The sequence below is a fragment of the Gasterosteus aculeatus genome, chromosome 14 (assembly GCF_964276395.1).
Source record: "Gasterosteus aculeatus chromosome 14, fGasAcu3.hap1.1, whole genome shotgun sequence".
NCBI lineage: Eukaryota > Metazoa > Chordata > Actinopteri > Perciformes > Gasterosteidae > Gasterosteus > Gasterosteus aculeatus.
Window position 1 is genome coordinate 11,697,432 of NC_135702.1, and position 22,342 is coordinate 11,719,773.

A 22,342-nucleotide genomic window follows, 5' to 3' on the forward strand; every position below is an offset into this window, starting at 1 on the left:
TGAAGTAAACGTGACAAATATGTCAATAGAACCTACAATGTATGTTTTCTTTCGTGAACGTGTGAATACCTATTTTGGTACCGACCCAAACATTTGTACTTGCAAGCAATAAAAGGTCTGGCCAGAATCAGTTTACTTGCTGATTGGATGCTCACTGTTTTTTTTTCAGTTCAAGGTTTCTTCTGGGTTATTGTTGAAGTTTGGAGAAATCGATAAGAAAAGAGAGGGGGGAAAAAAATGATATATTTGAAGCTTGAGTATCAGAGAGAACGAATCTCTGGGGGAAGCAGAAGCTTTCCATTGACCCCTCAGTTCATGTTTCAGCTAAAGCTGAAGGCTTTTCTTTCTCACCAGAGTCAATGAGCAGCAGCTGGTTCTGACTTATAACTGGGAGAAAATAGCTCACACGTAGTCGGCGACTTAGTCAGAGCTTGAAACGCATTTGCAGTCTTTACAGTCTGTACACATACAACATCCTCTGCCTCGAAACCCACCATCGGCACAGGAAAAACTCCCCAAAAAATATAAAAATCCTTCCAAGAGGGAAAAAAGGGAAGCAACCTTAGGGAGAACGTCAGAGGAGGGATCCCACTCCCGGGATGGACAAACTACAATGGATGCCATGTGTACAGAATGAACAATATATAATACATGCAATTCCTATGACAGAAATGATTCAAGTAATTGTGAGTAGTAAGCCAGGCGCACAGCAGGACCACTGCAGGGACAACCACCATCAGATAGAACCACCATCCACAGCCTGTGGGGAGGGAGAACACAGAGATTTTAGGAGAGGGTAATGTTGGTTTATGAGTACAGTAATATGATTAATATCTAAAATAATGATGATGATGATGATGATGGCAGCAGCAGGCGTCAGCATGGCCACGGCAGGTGTCAGGACCAGGGTCCAGAAGGAACCACGATCTACGGAGACCTGATAGGGGAGAAAGCACAAAAAAAACTCCCGGAAAGAAGCTGAATTAGTCATGTGCATTAATAAAACTTGAATTATGGTAGAACGAGAGCGTGAGAGAGGAGCTCGGTGTGTCCTAAGAATTCCCCCGGCATTCTAAGCCTATAGCAGCTTAACTAAGGGCTGGTCCGGGCTAACCTGAGCCAGCCCTAACTATAACTATAACCGTGTTCATTGCAATCAGTGCATTTATACTTGGTTTCCAGATACAAAATCAAACTCAGAACATATATGCTTTTTTAAAACCTCAAAAATGATCCTTCTTCCCAAAACACACCATTCACACAGGATAAGAAAACGCCATACCAGTTTCATTTGACAACATCGGATATTATTAGAATATCGTGTGAATTTGCTTGCAGCACGCTCAGCTGCACTGGACCTTCTACTAGTTGACAGCTCAATGATGCCAAAGAGCTTTTTGGAAAACCGTCAACTTGCTGGAAGTCAAAAAGCACCAAACAACCACTTCCAACAACAATCAGGGAAACAAGGACCCAGCACTTGTCCTCAAAATAGATGGAGGTTGTTATTATTGTAATTATAACGCCTGAATCTTTCAATAATTTCATTTTGGATGAAGTGGCTGCAGATAATGTGAAAGGAATATATTGTCCACTGTTGATGTCTGTTATATATACATACGAGCTGCTACTGTTGTATTTGGCAGGTGGTGGCCTGTTAGTTGCAACAAAAAAACAAGTTTTTATTTAAATATGAATCATTATCAGATTCAGAAAATACAGCAATAATTGCTTCACAATGCTTCTCAAAGCTTAACTTCACCTGCCTTATCCTGTCAACAACTGTCCAAAACCTATGTCATCACCACAATTTACAATTTAAATTGCATATTCTATATATTTTTTTTACCATACATGGACATATGCAAGTGGGGGCGCGCAGATTTAATGGTAGGGGAAACAATGGAGATGATTAGGCATTATTTAATTATTATTACTAAATCATTCATTTGAAACCTTATGCAGGGAGGAGGAAAAAAAGAAAAATACATGACAAATGGAAGGCATCTGCACTTTAAGGAGATTTTGCATAGTTTAGGCTTTTGACACATATAATAATAATTTGATAAACGTATAAATCAAGCAAAAGGTTCCCAGGTAATTTCCATTGCCAATTGATCGGGCAGAAGATCAATGTTTACTGTGTTGATAACTGTGTTACAGACCTCGTACTGCATTCCTATTTCATCAGATGGAATCTCTTGATGAGGTCGAATGTCTGTGTCGTGTTTACGACGAGTTCTTGACATATTCAAACACTCTCGCGTCCTCGCCGTGTCAAACACACGCATGAATACAAAATGGCCCAGATCCTCAGACAGCACAGCCAGACAAGCACTACAGCCGAGATGACTATCGTCACACTGCATCTTCTAAGTATCCCAACTCAATCAGAGGTGATACAAAAAGGCCTTATCGGAGCTGACGAGCTGCCCCCTCGAGTCCCCTTCCTCCTCCTCCGGCTGATTGCGGCCATCAGCGTGTGTGTGGGAGAGATGCCGCTTGATAACTCTGCTCTCTCAGATGAGGCCCATCTCCCCCGTCCAGGAGGAGGTGACGTAGCCTGTGGGTGTCATGGCAAAACGCGCACGTGTAGAAGGCGAATGCTAAACGTGGTGCACTTGGGGGTTAAATGTCATACAGAGTGTGTTACATAGTGCCATTTTAAATGACTGCTGAATTATATTCTCTTCACCTCTGTACATTTAGTGTTTTTGGTGGTTGAAAGGCAATAATTCAGAAGAAACAGTCGTGCACGTCTGCAAGCAACAGGTAGATTTGGTCAAATGACCTTGCTTTCTTTCTTAAAACACTGACCAAAAAAGCATGCAGCCTTGTGAACGGCGTTCCTGTGTTTTGTCGGGTGTGTTCATGAACCCATTTAGACCTTTTATTAAAAAGTGTCTGCACATCCAGCTTGTATGTGAACATGGTTAAAAGTGATTAGCGTCTCCAGCGTCCTCATTCATGTCCAATCGTTCTGACCGCCAAACAAGCGCTGAGCGTCAGTTTGCAGCTCCATGTTGTTGTGTTCTACTTAAAATAACCTGCAGCTTCTTGCAGTGTGCAGCTCTCCTCCCTCTGCTTCTGAGGTGGTCGACTCCCCTCATCTCGAGGTCAGCTCCCCACACATGAATCCAACCCTCACGCTCCTTTGCTCCAGTGTTGATGAATGTAAAATGCCATAGATGTACAAACACGCAGCAGAATCCAGGCCCACATTCTGTACGTAAGCGGAGGTTTATGGGGCATTATACTTGTCACTTTAGCTTCAGACGTCCTCCGTGTGAAGGAGCGGAAGACGCTGCCGTGATGAAAGGATAATTAGCGGCCAGTGTAAAGCGTCAGTGGGCAGAATAAAGCATGGAGATTTTATAACCCGAGGGTAATGAGAACGATCATCATCACGTCGAGCGGGCAGCACGTTTGACAGCTCAGTTAAAAACCAATCAGCACTCAGTGGCGGTTCTTTGATGTGAGCTGTTGGACAAACACTGGAAAACGATCTGAATGTGTCATCTCCAACACACCGTTTCGTTCACGCTGGCATCCCTCTAGGGGGGGGGGGGTCTTGATCAGGGGTCCTGATCAAATAATATCCTGTCCACAGATCAAATCCAGTCCAGACGGTGAACTTTGTCTGCAACTATCGCTTAAAACTTTTTTCTTTTTTTTCCCACTAGTTCTTCAAAAGGGAAAAGACCTGTGAATTGACTAGATTTCAGATTAAGAGCTCAAATGAAAGAAACACAGTCAATTGCTGGAAACTGGTTGTGGTGGCGGGCGTGGTCTTGTCTCGTCTGCAGGGGGGAGAGAGGGGGGGTGGCTCAGGGGACGGTGCCAGGTGGAGGCAATTGGCCTCAGCTCAGCTGATTGCATGTTGATTATGTTTGTGTCGTGTCTTTAAAAAGCAGTGAGGGCGACGGAGCGAGCGAGCAAGACGCCGGGAGACCTCGCTGCTTTTACAAACAAACAGGAAAAATAAAAAGGATATTTCACTTTTACCTGCTGTGTCGTGCCAACTCTGTTACCCCCCAAGAACCTACCCCGTGACACTGGTCTTAAAATACTTTTGTATTTTGTATAATATTTAATTTACACTCAGCTGTACCTGTTAGTATTCAGGCTGCCACCCGCTCTCTGTTCCACCAGGAACAGCTTTAGACCCAGTTTACACAATGGGAAAACGCTTATATTTTCATGCGTTTTGGCCTTTCATTTACACAAAAACTGAGGTTTTATCACGGAAAACGATCATTTCTAAAAACTCCGGCCAAAGTGGAGATTTCTGAAAACTCAGTTTTTGTGTTTGCGTGTGAACTCGGTCCAACGGAGTTTTAGGTTGTCAAACGTCACAGTATGCGACTTGTTGTTAGTTTTGAGAATTCTGATTGGTTTGCATGTCTTTATCCTTCTCGTTACACTGCCGACTACAGGTTTGGCATAGCTATGATGGCGCCCGGGGCCGTATTTATGCGGGTTCATATAAACAGAAACTTTTTTGAAAAGTTGCTATGTGTAAATGTGGCCTTAGTCTTTTCCCAATACTGTGACTGGGTTAAGCAGATTCAGGGTGGTCCATCCATCAGACATCGCTGCACTTTATGGCCAATCAGTTGAACTTTCCCAGAAGAACTCCTTAGATGACAGCATGATCCTGTCCTCAGACCCGTACGGTCGGCGTTCAATGATGGTTTTAAAGGTAAACTGTGGAGTTTCGGGTCATTTTTTTGTTCATTATCACTCATAAAGATAAATGGTTTGTGTTCTTCAGGTCTCTGTGTTGCGTTTCCGTGTTGATCGTGGCGTTAATCTGGTCCCCAGGACTCGCACACAGAATGCTCTTGATCGCTCGTTCTTTAATGCACAGCTTTTAAAACACCTAGAATAGAATAGCAAAGCAATTGGATGCAAGTCATTACCAATTCATACCTTTTAAAACGTCCAAATCTGACACTTGAACATATGATCATCTGTCTGGCACTGCCCCAGTGCTGCTATTTGGTGATTTAACAGCACACCTAAAATATTTCTTTATTCAGCTGTCACGTAAGTTTCCTTTGGGCAAATCTTTATTCACATCTATTTTAGTTGCAACGGAAAAGCTGCTTCACACACATTAATGTGTCAATACCGTCTGTTACTGCATGAAACATTTGGTAACTAAGTAGGCTTTAGTCATTATTGGATTGTCTTCCTTGCCATAAAATGTGGATATTTTCTCCATTTTATCAATTTAATTCATTTTAGTGATGAATATTTTAACCATAAAATAAAAGTAATTTCGGATTTGGGTGATTGATTTAAATTGAATAATTAATTAACTTTCCTTTGTTTAATGATTACTTTGTTATTACTTGGTTTTATTTATTTAACGCATTTTACACCTGGTAAAATGTTTGCTGTTGTTCTGCCTTTCCTTGTTAAGTGCAGAGTGAAACAGGCCGATTCTTTATTGTTTGTTAAAAATGCACAAATTGTGTGATTTGTATTTGAAAATCACAAGCCTCATTACCATAGATGAAACTTCTTCATGAGCCAAACGTTGTACACTGGGAATGTACCCTGAAGACTCTGTTGTCACTACTGGTTAACGTTGAGCTTTTAAAATCCAGAAGAATTGTATTATTATGTAAGAACATGAACACTATTGGAATATGGGCAGGGACAATGATTTGTAACCATCTACGCACGTTTTTTTTAGCAATGTTTTAGATTTGCTGAATGCAGACTAGTAAACACACACTCGAGGCAACACCACTGTGGTGCCAGCCCCCCCCCCCCCCCCCCCCCCACGATGCAGCATTTTAGACACCCAATCTCACAGACACACAGCGGGGCCGCGTTCTGCGGTTCTTAACCCGGGGCGCCATTCGCCCGACGAGGCTGGATCCAGTCCAGTCATCTCGGTCTGGTTTGACTCGGCCACCACACAGGACAATGAAAATCACTGCCCATCATCTCTCACATCTGTCCGAACAACTTATGTGAACTTGTCTCCTCATGAAGACTTCCACCGAATCATTTAGGGCACATTGACTGCTACCAATGCAGCTCCATTCTTTCCTGTTTGTCTAAAACAGATATTTATTCATTACCAATGGGCCATTTCAACATTCAGTTCAGAGCTAATTTTAATAGAGACGCCACATGGATATTTTATTCTCCAGCAGATCTGTTTTTATTCCATCCATATAGGCAACAAGCATTGCCAATATTCTAAAAAAATAAAGCAATTTCACGCATAATAAGCAGTTATATGGGAGCGTTTCACTCTTTGTAGTGGTTTCGTGTACTTACCTGTTGCTCTTATCTCCGTCTCTAGTTCATTCACCCTGGATCCCCGTCACTCCCGCCTGGCCACCTGAACCTCTCCCCCACGTCACGACATCTCATGTCTGCGCGTTGGAAATACCACTCCCCGCTTGTCCAATAAATACTCAGCCTGTCACCATCTACCTTCCATAGTCTGCATTTGGGTTCCAACTGGAGAAGTTGTGACACAATGCGGTTCATGATCAACAAACCTAACACATAATAAGGGTTTGGAACTTGTCGAACTGCAAAAACGGGTCATCGATCATCATTATTTGACAGTTGAACATTTCTGAAAATCTCTCTTGCACACTTAGCAGGAAAGCTACCATGTGACACCATTGGCTTCAGCATGACTTACATAGCAAGTTGCGTATACGTATCCCTTTGAATCTATAATTCATTGTACAATTCATACAGTATTTATAATAACCTATTTGGTCTCTCCTCTCTATTCTAGAACATCACCGTGTACACGTTATATAGCAATCGTAACTATCATTACGATACTTCCTATCCGCCTTTTTCTCTTTTTCCTCCTTGACCCTTTTCTACCCATCCTCACATCAAGAAGCCTCCCTCGTATTCACTGCTCACAGAACTGTGAGGCCGTGTTTTGAAGCCCCTCGTGGCTACATGATCTTAAATGGATGCACTTAACATGTGACTGTCTTACATTTCCCCACTGGGCCATGTTTGTCGGATATTTTCTATTCGGATCCACCAAACGTAACCATGGTGACTAAAAGCATATGACTTTTTTTTTTCCAGTCAGAGCGTTCCTACTCCTTATGGGACGAAGAGCGTTTTTTAAGATTCAACGGGGGGGCTATCAGGACGCAAACCTACGGAGGCGTATTAAAGCCATTGCAGGTAAAAAAAAAAGTGTGTGAAGGTACGGCTCCTTCCCTACTTTGCGCCCCTTTTCCTCCAGCACTTCCAGTTCATTATTATTTTTAAGATTAGTATGTGCACTTTGATGCATTCATTTCATTTAGAATGTTCTCTTTCTCACGAGGACACAAAATAAGGGAACGCAAAATACAAAATGACCAGAGTATCACTGTAATGTAGCTATTCAGTAGCTATGACCGCGTGTCACGTTGCTCAACTAATTAGCCTTTTCTTTTCCATCTTTCTCATCAGGAAGTGTGGATTTCAAATTGTTTTACATCTCCAACTGCCCCACTTTGTCTTGCCGTCATCGGAAGAAGGGGGAAGGAGGAGGCACACATCGAAATTCAACACCTAATATCCATTCAGAGAGAAATTATTGAGTTTGCTCGCAAAATACTGTAATCACTCTGCTTTTGGAGCATGTTGCCCTCAGTGAGACAAAATGTGTTCTCTCTCTTTACAGCAAACAGGGGAGACGCTGCTGAAAACATGTCGGCTTCTCCGTTGTGGTTTGAAGTGAGCGTAGCGCTCTGTGCGGTGCTCCGTGATGCGTTGGATTGGTTCAGACAAAGCAAACCTTCAAATGAATTACCTGCTGCTGAGTAAAATGTAAAAAAAAGTGGCGTTTCATTTTTGTCCCAGACCTTTTGCGTGTAATAGTTTGCTATTTGCGGCACGGCATACAAAGCAGCCGACAGGCGTTCGCCCCCCCCCAAGTGCCACCGAAGTTATGAAAGTCATGAGTCACGTCCGCAGAGAGCAATTTAATTCAGAGTTTTTTCAGTTCATTCGTCTGGCTGGAAATGAGAACGTTAATTGTTTTTCCTTCGAGGTGGCTGCAGGTCGGCTTACAGCCGCCTCGCTGATACGCAGACTTACAGAAGATGGTTGTTGGAGGTGATTGTGGGGGTCAGGTGGTTCACACCCGAGGGACAGGAGGTAGTTTTATCTTTATTGTTATAACGTTTGTGAGTGTTTTAATGTAATATCAGGCTTTTGTTTGAAAAAAGAATGATTTACTTTCGGGTCATCAATAATGACTGTCATGACTGCATCACTGTTGTTTCTATCCTTCAACCGACAACTATTTTATTCATTTTCAATTGATTTTCCCCTCTTTCAATCATACTAATTGGAATTACATACCGAGTGATGTCACTGGTGTTTCTTAATTGTTATGAAACCGTTTATTTGATATTGTTGCCTCTATGGCAGCGATTCTCAACCCTTGACCTGTAGTCCACGGAGCTGTTGTGGGAGGTGGAGATCGGAGCTTTTAACAAAATGCAGCAACACCAAACGAATGTTCCTTCATGTTAAAAAAAACAATGCTCACGCTTTGCAAAAATCGGATGACATATCACTTTTTTTGTCTTTATCGGAGTGTGCCGTTGTCCTGAAGCCAGGAATAAATATGGAAAGACATTTTCAAATTATGATGTTGATTGATCCGACGCTGAATGAGTGTGAAGCATTTATTAAGCATTTGGTTAGAGACTAATGAAAGCCTTTTAACCCACGTCTCAGCTCCACACTCACGCCAAACCAAGTCTGACACTCGCGTCCACTTTGAATCACGAGGCGTGAAAACCGATCCTGACGCACACACTCACATCGCATAGGATGAACAAGTTGTAGAAACACAACTTCTTAAAAGGGTTTTACAAATGTGCACTACAACTCTGACCATCTTGAAGAGTATTATCCAGTCTTCACTGTGGCAAAAAATGACGCTCGGTTACCGTGGTAACCCCGTGGGTTTGCTCATACTCACTGCTCCAGTAAATAGGACCAAGTGTAGTTAGTGTGAGGTAGTTCTAATCAGCTGAGCTCATCGAACCCTACAGGCCAGACATGAACAATATTCCTGCACGAATCAAGGTCAACATTCAATACGGTTGACAGTAAAAATAATAACTATGTTTAACAGCAAGACAGGCTGTCTATTAAGCCGTGTCATTGTTCCCAAATCAATATTCACCTTTTCAGAAAAATACTTGGCAGGTGTGATTGAAACCGTGTATCCAATCAGTAGGAAATATCCACCCAGACTTTGGTAAGAACGTTGTTAAAGGATTCTCACACTGGTACAAGTGTGTTTTAATGCTTTGTCATGCTTCCATAAATCCTTAGGAAGCCCACCCGGCTGCAAACATGACATGAAAAGCAGAAAATACCACCACAGCGACTAATCCTAAATTTCACAGCTTTTCAGCAATAATCTCTGCATCAATATGTCACATTTTGGAAGTTTAAACTCCAAAATAAATGGTTAGGCAATCTGTTTAAACCTTTTCAATTAAAAGTAAGTTCAAGAAAATGCATGTACAGAAAGCTGCTCAGTGCAGAGGACAGAGGGGCTCACAGAGCTTTAGTGACTGGAGCACGTTCCTGGTCACCCTGCTTGGTAAACATGATTTCCCTGGACACGATAGAACGGAGAGTCTTTATTTTCAAAACTATGAAAGACTCAAACCGTAATTATCCTTAGTTCTGGTATTCCTGTTTTATAGTATAATATTTGTATTTGTTCTTGTGCCTTCCAAGGGACGCGATCTGGAGAATAGTGCGGGAAATTAATCTCATGCAGACTATGAGTCTCTCATTGATTTAGTGACCTCATCCCAGAATCTGTTTTAAACAGACGTGAAACCAGACAAGTACTTAAATTTAAAAAAATCATACGGAGCCATTGCCCATTTTCCGCATGTTCGCACAGGGGATAAATCCAACTTAACATGTAAACCAGTTGTCCTCAAACTTCTGCTCAATTCTCCATATGTGTACACTTTCAATTTTCTTAGTTATATTTGTTAAGCTGCTGCTTTCATGTTTGGTAATCGTTTATCAAGAATGCTTTGAAATCTGATAATTTTTTCAAATTCTGCGTTGAACCTCTTTATTTCTTTACTCGTCTTTGGATGCAGTGACCATAGCAGCCTCTTGGGGACATCAACAGCCCGTCCTGTGCATGTGTCTGTGTGCGCGTGCGGCTCGTTTGTGTGGGTTGAAGCGTTTGGAAGGGGAACCTCTTCAGTGCTCCTCAGTGTTTTCTGTCTGACACGGAGAGACATTAAACAGCAGCATCAATTTCCACCCAAGCGCACCAATGATTGCAATCAAGAGTCCGTAAGCGGCTCACATTGTGTCCTCCGGCGGTTTATGGACACAGTTCATTCCCTGTGTGTTGTTTCTAAATGTGTGTGTTCATTTTGACATCTTTCATGTTAAAATATATTTTTCAAATCCCTCAACTGATATATTGACAAATATTAAAACTGTTAAAAAGAGGCATGTGGGTAAATTGTGTAAGCATGTTGTGCACATCTCTGCATCGACACAACTACTTGTCCACTAGTCTTCTCCTCATCACATCTCATTGTCTTGCTCAGCCGTCATCGTGGGACCTCATCGCAAACTGATTATTTGCTGAAAATGAAATAAGTGAATGGATGGAAGACTTTATTAATATTCTTAAAGTAAGATGATGCGATAGCACTCTCACAGCCAGTAGGCCACACTTTAGCGTAACGGTATTACATAACGTATGTCAATTAGCCAGCCTTACAGGTAAATTAAAATATTACAGGCCAGTTGCTAAACGGAGCCAACGGCAACTTGGCTGTAGCGTCACGTTCATCTGAGAGATATGAGACTGGGTTCAATCTTCTCTTCTAACTTTTAAAAAATGGGCCCATTTGCCAAATCAATGACATCCTTCAAAGCCTAAAGTGTGATGTTTGTGTTAAAGGTCTTCAAGCTTCTCCTCCTTTTTGAAAGATTCCGTTGGCGGTCGTAGCTGTAAGCAATTGAAAATTGATCAGAGGATCAATAGCTTATCACTTATGAAGCTTTATTTGCTTTTAGCAAATCAAATGTGGGTTTTGGATGAAACAAGCAACCTCATCAATGACTTGCAGAACTGCAGTAGAGAAGCGATCCCCTCAAACACTCAGCTCGCTCTGCGATGAAACAGAACGACAGTGAATCGGTGGTATTTCCCCAAATGTCGGGAGGCGCTTTCACGTGTCTGCGTGGCTTCAGACTGGTGGCACCCTGACGGCTGCCGTGGGTGCGGGACACCGGCTGACTGAGAATGAATCCGGACAGCTCGGCGGCCGCGGGGAAGCCCCGGCCGAGGGTCGTTGTCTGATGACCTTGTGCTGTCTGCCGTGGAAAGCTGATCTGACAGCGCGCGGCCCGGGGAGGGGGGGGGGGGCCTCGGACACGCGTGTGTGTGAGGAGGAACCCGAGGACTGCGAGGCGTCGGCGTTGAGGGCCACGGCCCCTCACAGTCTTTTGCGCGTCAATTAAGCAATTAGCAACCTCCATTTAAAATGGGCGGTGCCGGTAAGGAGCCGCAATCGTGACGCACTTGGCGAGTCCAGAGTTCCGTCGCCGCAGTCGCTCATCTCCGAGATCTCCAGGAGTGTGAGATACTCATCGTGCCTGCCCATCAACTCCTGAACGGGAGCCAGATGAGGAGACGTGCGGCCCAAAAACGGAAATCTGGTGTATATCACAGGGGAAGACTTTTATTGGACGATGAAGGGCGAACCTGATGCTGTATCATTCATGGCATGGAGGTTTTTTCTTTGAATGTTCTTTACATAAACTGGTTTTCACTGCATGAAATGGAATTCTCATTCTATAATTAAACACATATTAAATATCATGCTGCCAACTTAAATTCTGCAGCAACTGAATAGCAAATCTGTTCTCTTTTAGCTGCACTTTGCATAGCAGTGCATCAGCAACAGTTCAACATCCTGCTTTTTCCGCGTCAGGTCATGTCCATACAGTAGATATGGAGTTAACTAGAAGTAGCATAGCTTAGCAGACTCCACATGAGGGGAAACAACAAAATACCAGCCCAGTGCACAAATTAACACAGAATGTTGTATCTCATACCTGTATCTTATACGATCTAGTGGTTGCCAGGCAACATGTGCCGCACATAGCTCTTGTACAACCACAAATTTCTGTTTTTAATTTTGCTTTTTTTTTTTTAATGTTAAGCAGCTCGGTGGACTGTGGAAATAATTAGTGGGCCTCTTTGGAGACGTGGGACCAACTCAACAAAAAATCAACAGCGACAGAGGTTGGAAAACTGCATTTTCAAGCCAGTGGGCCCAGTCTCGATCAGGGTTAGTGGAAAAACAGTGGCGTCTGTCAAAGGGTCCAGTAGATTTATGCAGCACAGCCCACTGCGCTAATATAGGCTCAAGCCAGAGCTGGCAATAAATAGAATATAATTAGCTAATTTTAATAACCAACAAAGAAATGTAGTGTAATTGCTCCTCCAAAGTGTGGGCCAGTATATAACAGACACATGGAAGCAACACAAAAAAAGAATTTGTATTATTGGAAAAGGCTTTTTTAATAATTAGGAATGTAATTAACTTTATTAAATTCGAACCTGATGTGAACAAATAATCAAATCACAGTTTTCCTGATTATGAATCTAGCTATAGGCTTTAGAACTATGTATGCTTTGATTAAGAAAGTGGTCTTGTCAAATCAATTTCATTTAGACATCCTGGACAGTCTAGACAGACCTCAAATGGTTTAAAATATAATATATAGTTGATACTTGTTGAATCAACAAACCCTGTTTAAAGCTCGGCAATAAATCAGAATAGCATTTTGGTACAAGAGTAGTATAAGTTTTAAAATATTAAAATTGTCATTGAATACAGAGGACATTCATACTGCATTAGAATTACATACACAATACGCTAATGATGAGACAGGTTAGCCACATTACAAGAAAATGAAGACAGAACTGATTTACTTACACACAGAAACATTAACTCTAGGAAACATCTGCTGTTAACGTATCACCATGTTTTCCATGCTTAGGAAAGGTTGCCATGTTTTTTCAGTTGTTCTGACAACTTAAGCATATTAGCTCTTTTTTCTGGGTCTTATGGTTTTCATAATTGGAAGGCTGGCTCAGGGGTGCTCTCTTTAAAGCGTTAGAGCAGAGATATTCAGATCCTCATGCAAATTGTTTTACTTTTTATTTATTAATACACATCACATTTGGGCTGCTGATATTTCAGAGCTATATCAAGGGCCATATATATATATATACAGTGCCTTGCGAAAGTATTCGGCCCCCTTGAACTTTTAAACCTTTTGCCACATTTCAGGCTTCAAACATAAAGATATAAAACTGTAATTTTTTGTGAATAATCAACAACAAGTGGGACACAATTATGAAGTGGAACGAAATTTATTGGATATTTCAAACTTTTTTAACAAATAAAAAACTGAAAAATTGGGCGTGCAAAATTATTCAGCCTCTTTACTTTCAGTGCAGCAAACTCTCTCCAGATCTTCAGTGAGGATCTCTGAATGATCCAATGTTGACCTAAATGACTAATAGTGATAAATAGAATCCACCTAGTCTCCGTATAAATGCACCTGCTCTGTGATAGTCTCAGAGGTCTGTTTAAAGTGCAGAGAGCATCATGAAGAACAAGGAACACACCAGGCAGGTCCGAGATACTGTTGTGGAGAAGTTTAAAGCCAGATTTGGATACAAAAAGATTTCCCAAGCTTTAAACATCCCAAGGAGCACTGTGCAAGCAATAATATTGAAATGGAAGGAGTATCAGACCACTGCAAATCTACAAAGACCCAGCCGTCCGTCTAAACTTTCAGCTCAAACAAGGAGAAGACTGATCAGAGATGCAGCCAAGAGGCCGATGATCACTCTGGATGAACTGCAGAGATCTACAGCTGAGGTGGGAAAGTCTGTCCATAGGACAACAATCAGTCGTATACTGCACAAATCTGGCATTTATGGAAGAGAGGCAAGAAGAAAGCCATTTCTTAAAGATATCAATAAAAAGTGTCGTTTAAAGGTTGCCACAAGCCACCTGGGAGACACACCAAACATGTGGAAGAAGGTGCTCTGGTCAGATGAAACCAAAATCGAACTTTTTGGCAACAATGCAAAACATTGTGTTTGGCGTAAAAGCAACACAGCTCATCACCCTGAACACACCATCCCCACTGTCAAACATGGTGGTGGCAGCATCATGGTTTGGGCCTGCTTTTCTTCAGCAGGGACAGGGAAGATGGTTAAAATTGATGGGAAGATGGATGGAGCCAAATACAGGACCATTCTGGAAGAAAACCTGATGGAATCTGCAAGAGACCTGAGACTGGGACGGAGATTTGTCTTCCAACAAGACAATGATCCAAAACATAAAGCAAAATCTACAATGGAATGGTTCACAAATAAACATATCCAGGTGTTAGAATGGCCAAGTCAAAGTCCAGACCTGAATCCAATCGAGAATCTGTGGAAAGAACTGAAAACTGCTGTTCACAAACGCTCTCCATCCAACCTCACTGAGCTCGAGCTGTTTTGCAGGGAGGAATGGGCAAAAATGTCAGTCTCTCGATGTGCAAAACTGATAGACATACCCCAAGCGACTTACAGCTGTAATCGCAGCAAAAGGTGGCGCTACAAAGTATTAACTTAAGGGGGCTGAATAATTTTGCACGCCCAATTTTTCAGTTTTTTATTTGTTAAAAAAGTTTGAAATATCCAATAAATTTCGTTCCACTTCACGATTGTGTCCCACTTGTTGTTGATTATTCACAAAAAATTACAGTTTGATGTCTTTATGTTTGAAGCCTGAAATGTGGCAAAAGGTAGAAAAGTTCAAGGAGGCCGAATACTTTCGCAAGGCACTGTAATATATATATGTATATATATATATATATATATATATATATATATATATATATATATATATATATATATATAACTACGATGCAGTTAAATACAGGCTTAATGGATCAAGTACACTTGGCAGATCCATCTAGTTTGTTTTTTGTGACTTTAGACACGCTATCTGTGAATGCCAGTGTTTGCACAGCAGCTTCACAACAAAGGCGCACGACTGCTTTCACCATCAGATGAATATATTTTGGAGGCCAGAAAGCGATGTTTGATCAGCGGCTTCTGATCTACCTTCAAAAAAACTGTACCTAAAATGAATTGCTCACATCTGGCTAAAAATGCCTCAATGCCCCATTTTACAACATAAAGCAATTGTATAACTACACATTAATGATTTATATTGGATTAAAATTCCATGCATCCCTAAAGATGGTCTTTTATGTGATTATATGCTCACAAGCTACATATCCCGTCCCTCCTCCCACACACTCCTTTATACTTAAAGACTTTTGGAGGTGTTTGCAGTGAGCTTTTTGTATATGTAACAGTGTAGGTTTATATTGGACAGCCACTCAAAAAGCACTCAGCAGCTCCCTGGTAGCCTTCAGTCACACACACAGAAAGACAAAAGTTCAATCACTGAACTCCTACTTCAGCCATCCGCTGACTCCATCAGGCTGTCGGAGCAGCAGCTCCACACATTAAAGCGTCATTCTCCTCGTTCTCCTCAGCCTCATCAGCCTTCTCTTTTTTATGACTCTCACAATGACCATTTTAATTCTCATTTTCAATATCATCCTCCTCCTGATCACCATCATTACATCGCCATCCTCTAAATTGCCATCATCCTTTTTTTGTGTATTCTCAGCGGGACTGTCATCATTGCACATGAAAGGCATCCCTATTAATAATAATGCATACATATAAAGCATTCATTTGGAAAAACTGGCTAAATCTGGTTGTGCAATTGTGATGTATTGATTACACTTTTAAATACGTTTCTGTAAAAATGAATTACAGGATTAACCACTGGAAAGGCTTAGTTTCTTTATTAATTCAAAAAATAGCATTGTTGGCTTGGAGATCTGGGTGTTTGTCTCTGACGTGAATATCGACCCTTCCACCCTGCTGCAAATTAAAGTGTTGGCTCCTGAACCTGGGTGTTTTTTGATTATAGTAAATGTAACTACAATACGGAATGGCTCGTAGGTCGAGTGCGTGATGCTAGGGAGTGTGTTTGAGTGAGGTATTAGGATTCCAATTATGAGAATGTTTATGCCTGCGTAAAGCCAAAGCTTGCTTAAGGTGGACAGACTTTGTCCCGTATTTTCCTCCACAACTTTGTGCACCTCTCGACCGGCAAACCAACGTTTCCGGCGATCTCCCTCCGTGAATCCAACCCGCCAATGACGGCTTGTAGAAGTCATATATACACATTTCTTCTGACAAAAGTTCTTCAATCTGATAAATTCTCTCGTAAACATTCTTCGTTTTAATAATGGCAGTATCGTGCTATGAAAACTGAAAAGTGAGACTTTGTAAGGCTTTGTGAGGCTCGCGTTTTTTCAGTCTTTCGACGCAAGCCTAGAAAAATGGGTCGACGCAGGCAAGGAGGTGTGAAAAGGCACGCAAAAGGGACACGCAAGGGGCTCTTGCGTCTGCGTTTCCTTGCGTCGCTCTGAAAACGCAGAAGCACAAACTAGGCTCTTTACTCCTGGATGTTTTGCGTCGCCTCAAACGCGCTAAACACGGCGCAGACTCGCGGGGGCGACCACATGTGTTCAATCCGGAAAAATCGCAGCATTCGTGCTCCAACGCTCATGTTTTTTTTCTCTGCATCAACCACGGGAGACGTAGCGACTGTGGTGGAAGCCCGACTCACGTCGGACCACCAAGCACCTCGTGGTTTTTTTGTACAAAATAACTTTTTTGGGGGCGCAGACAGACTGCACCAGATGCTAGCCGTTAGCCCGTTTGCTCAAGCAGATCCCCGTTTGCTCAAGCAGATCCAAACCGCTCTTTTAACAGCCATCCCCACGTTATCATTGAGCAAACTTCCTGTAATATTAGTTAATATTGAGTAGCAGTGTGTATAATTATCATACACAATCGTGCACTATAATCAGTGCAGTGATGTAAAAAAGAGACGTATGTTTGTACCCTGTTTGTTGAAAGTGCGAGGTGTTTCCTGGACCGGTCGCCATGTAACGTTAGGTACGAGGATACAGCTCCCGCACAGCTCGGGGCGGACAACGTAGTAAACCCACTTTTTATCATGGGTTTGCCATTTTCAGAGCAGAGGCCCAAAAACAGCCCAGAATTTCCTGGCAAGAGATGTTTGCTTTCTTTTGTCCATCCCCTGTTTTTACGACCCAACCACATACACTTGTCTCTATTGACATTGACTGTTATATTTGTGGTTTTTAAGAATAAATACAGGTCCAGAATCCCTCTCTTGCAGGTTGGCTGGGCGAATTACCTTCCTCCCCGTACAACAATTGTGCTGCTGATAACAGATCTTTTAATATTACTCTCTTCTCCAATATCAGAGGGTTGTGAGGTTGCCAGACAGGGATATTGAGTGAGAGCTAAGAGTGTCTCCCTCTCGGCTTTGGCCCGCCATCAAACTTATTAAACAGATAATCGAGAGCTGGACTTTCTGTGCCCGTGTGTCATTTATTCGTCCCCTGAATACCGGCTCAATCAGATAGCAGCCAGCCCTTCACAGCGGCCACCATCTCTCTGCATCCGTTGACCTGCACTGGCACCGCCGTGGCCTAATGTGGGCTGCATCGCTGCCTCCGAAACAGCCCTTTTCTTTTCGCTTTAAACCTGCTATTGTTCAATTTGTTTGTATTTTCGCCCGAGATAAAGTCCTGATCTGAAGGTCAGATCTGTAGGTGTGGTCCTGCAGCTCCAAAGAGGCTGTTTTGTGTTTTTTCCCCCTGATTTATCCAGGTAAAAAAGCCTTCAATTCTACAAGCTGATACATGATATAAGGCTTAATTAGCTTTTTTCATCTTACATAGACGGATTATTTGCAATGATATAATAGAGCAGAGATTAAAGCTTGTCTCAAAGATTTGGAAATAATAAGTTTCTCTTGTGCGCCACTAATCTGTTAGTGTGTGCTCTCATGTGTGTTTTGTTCAGACCCACACAACTGTAGTCCTAAGGGGGGGGGGGGGGTATCCTTGAGCTGTTTCCTGTATCCATGGCGATAGGAAGCCCTCTCCAATCACGTCCCTGTAAACTGTGTTGGGGAAGTGAACGGTTTCCTGCTGTTTTCACGGGCTTCCTCCCTTTAGTGTGAGCTTAAGAATGTATTTGGTCATGGAAAGCAGCTTAGTTCAATTTCAGCGCTCTTGCTGTGTTCAGTTTTTCTGTTTTGAATGTACGCCAGCACATTTGAATGAAGTAAGTTTTTTAAGTTTTTTGCGTTTTCAGGCTAACTTTACTTGAATTCTAATTTGAAGAAATGTTTATCTTAATAAGTAGTATTTGTTTTTTCTGTAGTATATTTTTCCACTTCATAGACAGCATTAAATTTGAATGAAACTGAAATCAGCCAGAAGCCAGAATACTGTTTTGAGTGAAAACAATCTCAAATGTTAGGCGCTTTATAATTTGGAAAAAGCAGTGGGAGCTTTTTGTGTTACACTTAAACCCTCAGTGAGCGTTTGTCACGACAAACGACATTCCTGCCCGTCGGAAACAAACCCAGCAGCGATGCCGGTTGGTCATCCGGCAACCAGCAGCTCCTCTCCACGAGTTCCTACCCAGCCTGGGACAGCCGCGCTCAGGAGCCGACACCCGAACCTGCTGGACACCCTCCTGGCCCATCTTGGTCCGGGCCATCGTCATCCCTAAGCGAGGAATGGAGGGACGCCTGCAGACCCCGCAGACCCCCAGGAGCTGCAGCTCACCGGGACCTGCTGGAAAGTCCTGCTGGAGCTTGGATGCGAGTGTGGCCGTGTTTCTGGTGACCCTGGTTGGAGCTTTATTTCTGCTGATGCTTTACAAACTCTTACAGCTGAGACACAGGTGTGTGCATGCTATGTTGGTTTTCTTCCCTAATTTCTGTCCCTTTAATCAGAGAATAATTAATGTCTTGCTGGCTTGCAGAGGAATACCTTTCATGGGTGTGTAGTTGGGACACATTGTTTAATACAGCAGCAAATGTGTGATTGACAGGTTTGCTACCACAGCGTGTTTTGAACTTGTAACATTTTAGTTGACATAAAATTACTCGTCAGGTGTTTGGTTGTACTGAGCTCCATCCTCGTGTCACTTCTGGTTGACAAAATGGGTTGAATGAAGGAACACGAGGCAAAAACTGACTTGTGTTGTGTCCTGCAGGCTGAGGTTGGCCGGGGCGAGGAACGCGCTGGAGTACCACAGCTTCCACCACTCCGCCACCTACACGCTCAGACACGCCGCGTCGTTTGAGGACCTGGCGAACAAGAAGGCCCCCGACCCCGAAGCTGCACCTGAGTCCGATCAAACCGCTACCACGGTGACATGCGCAGTCATCAAACCACTTCCGCCCCCTCTGCCGCTGCCCCCACATCCTTTCCCGCCGCCCCCGATGCACCAGAATCCTCCCACCCTCACCCTCACCCCTTCCGTCTTGGCCTTCGCTCTGCCCGCGATCCACACCAACCCGCCAAGTCCTCACCTGTCGTGGGGCGCGTGCTCAGACGCAGATGTGTACTCTCGGATCGGAGCGTTCAGGCCCTCCAGGCTCTCCAGCCTCTCCAACCAATCCAAAGTCATCCTTTTCGAGCACTCGTCTCTCTGACTTTTGAGGCAGAACATGACTGGAGACGTCGAAAAGACTTCATAGCGAATACCAAAAACACTGCTGACGCATGTATGCATGCATTATGCTGTGTGCTCATCTCTAAGTACTGCACCTTGTATCAGGACGCTGCAAAATTCAGGAGCAACACCACTGTTATTATGCTTTTTTTCTATTGGGGAGTGGAGTTTTCTTCAGAATTCGGACTAGTGGACGAACTGCATGGAGGTTATGTACTCAAAATATATATATTTTCTCACTTGTTCTGGGGGTTGTATTAAAAAGTTATTGCTTACATGCTCTGCTTGCTCATCATTGACAGCCTTACAACCTCCAGTATTATCTTTTCAACATTTTGGTTTATAGCAACTTTAAGAAGGCAATGGCAGTGATCTGTAAGGTTAAAGCATGTCAAGGCCTCATGTGCTACAACACCGACAGTGATGCAGAATCACAGCTATTGCTCTTCTGCTGAAAGATTCCCTTTAGCCCAAAATCAGCGAGGATCATTCCTGATGAATGAGAAGTCTTGTGCAAGGAGAGGAGTGGTTTAATTGGATAGATACTCACCATCCTGATGGCTTTTTTTTATTGGGTCTGGAGCTTTCCTTAGAGTAGATAAAAGCCCAGAAATGGTTATTGTGAGAATGAGAGTGGGCAAATTGACCCGACTTCTCTTATCTAATTACTTATTTAAGAGTCAGTGATGAAAGATGAGTTGATGAATGATGACACAAGCGTAGAGAAACCTTATACAAAGTTCATATGGTGTAAACTTGGCCAAACTTTCTTACTTAATTCAATGCTCCGCAGTCAATTATATTTTTGTGGGAAAGTCCTGATGTTTGAATTGTTGCAGAGTCCATTGTTTGACTGAATGGGGCATTTCCTCAGTCAGTTTTCCATGCACGTCCCTCCCTTTTTCACACTGTCCTCCGTTTCCTCTGATTCTCTCACTGGAGCAGTCTATCAGTGTCTTATATCATGACTCAAAAGAGCTTTTTATATTCAAACAACTGCTCCAATCTCAGACATTAATTTTAAATAGTTAATTCCTCTTTGTAAAAGTTTAAGGAAGATAGAATTGTTGAAACTGCAACATTTGAGTAGTGTATTCATTGTTGACCGGACAAAGACATATTCAGATCGTCCTCTAAAGCAGCCCAGCCGGCACAACGGTAACCTCTCTCCGTTCTGTTGATCCGACAGCCTGAGCGTACACTAACAAGCTGTTAACTTGCATTTTTGTCTTTTTAACAATGTTTTCCCAGCGAGCTTCTCATTTATAATTCAACAATAGTTTGTAAATTCATAAGAGACCCTGCTGTTTGTTACTTTCCGCTGAAAACCGAAACCTCGTGTGCCATTCCTCCTCCTCTTCCTCCTCCTCCAGTCTCCTCTGTATCAAAGTCCGTTAGCGAGGCCGCTGTCTCCTTACTAAAAGCCAGTTAATCCAATCTGTGCATGTACCGCAGCATTGTCTCTTAATTGGTTGTAAGCTGAGCAGGAAAGGCATTTCAACAACATACAGCTCCTGCAATTAAAGAAAACAAAAGGAAGATGGAAGGGATGAAAATGAATGTCTTTGCCCTGGTTGACTTTTCCAGTTTATCCTCGGGATGCTCGTCCAGCACACGTCTGTCCGAGTGGGGAGGAAGAAGCAGACGCAGAAGGGTTCTGTGTTCCATAGATTGTGGATAAACCCAGACGTGTTATGGATGTCAACGTTCTAATCTGCTGTACCAGCCATTCGAAGCAGTTCTACCTCATCCGGAATAATTACACCTTACTAGAAATGGCAAAAAACTCTCTGCTTCAGTCTAGTCAGAGGTAGCAGGACTTTGTTGATCTGTTGAATATGGTGAGCTGATGGTGCGGGCGGACGCTGGGTTCGGTGGTTTGTGTCACTCGATTACAGCTGATAACAGCGACAGTATCATTGCAAAAACGTATAAAGCTGCACCCTTGGGTTCCCCCTCAGGTGAGCACTGTTAGCTCTATCAGCACTTTTGCGGTTGATTAAACTGTGCGGACGCGGCTGAGAGCGGCATTTAGTAAACGCCGTGTCCTTGTTCCTGAAATGAAAGTAACGTTGAACGGATTTGTTTGAAAGTTGACACACTGCTGCCTCATAAATCTGATCCTGACTGCCTATCAATGACTTTGTCCCAGAAGCACTTGACTCAAATTGCAGAGTCTTGGTAATTGCATCTGCCCTCTTCTCATCTCCTGAGAGGAAATGGAATTTTTTTTCCAATTTTCCGTCAGTGTCGGGTCCCCTCCATGCTTCCAAAACAACTTATTGGCTTGTTGCTTAGTGCTGTGAAGTGGAGGCGAGCGTTTTGATGCCTGGAGTTGGGTGACTTTGCCTTCCCCGTCCTGAATTTCGTCCGTCACCATGCTGTTATTTTTATAGCAACCACTGAATGGAGTTTACTTTATTCAGAATGCTGAATGGTGGCATACAGGCGCCGTATACGCCTCAGCTGTTCTCGTATGTGACTTATGGTCTATTTTACTCTAAATGGACCATGATGTACTCAATGAACATTGCGCTATGTTGAGGAAGCTTTGAAACTAGTAATCGAGGCCATAAACTCATGTTTACAATGTTTACTGAGATCAGA

At 42.8% G+C, this 22,342-nt stretch overlaps 1 protein-coding gene across 1 annotated transcript; it reads left to right on the plus strand.

Annotated features, from left to right (window-relative positions):
- Positions 1 to 18,171: 18,171 nt before the first annotated feature.
- LOC120832321 (uncharacterized) lies at positions 18,172 to 21,270 on the plus strand. Its single transcript, XM_040198509.2, has 3 exons — positions 18,172 to 18,331; positions 18,588 to 18,958; positions 19,274 to 21,270. Exons 2-3 carry the CDS (start codon positions 18,792 to 18,794, stop codon positions 19,713 to 19,715), a joined length of 609 nt encoding a protein of 202 aa, XP_040054443.2. The 5' UTR covers positions 18,172 to 18,331; positions 18,588 to 18,791; the 3' UTR covers positions 19,716 to 21,270.
- The last annotated feature ends 1,072 nt before the right edge of the window (positions 21,271 to 22,342 follow it).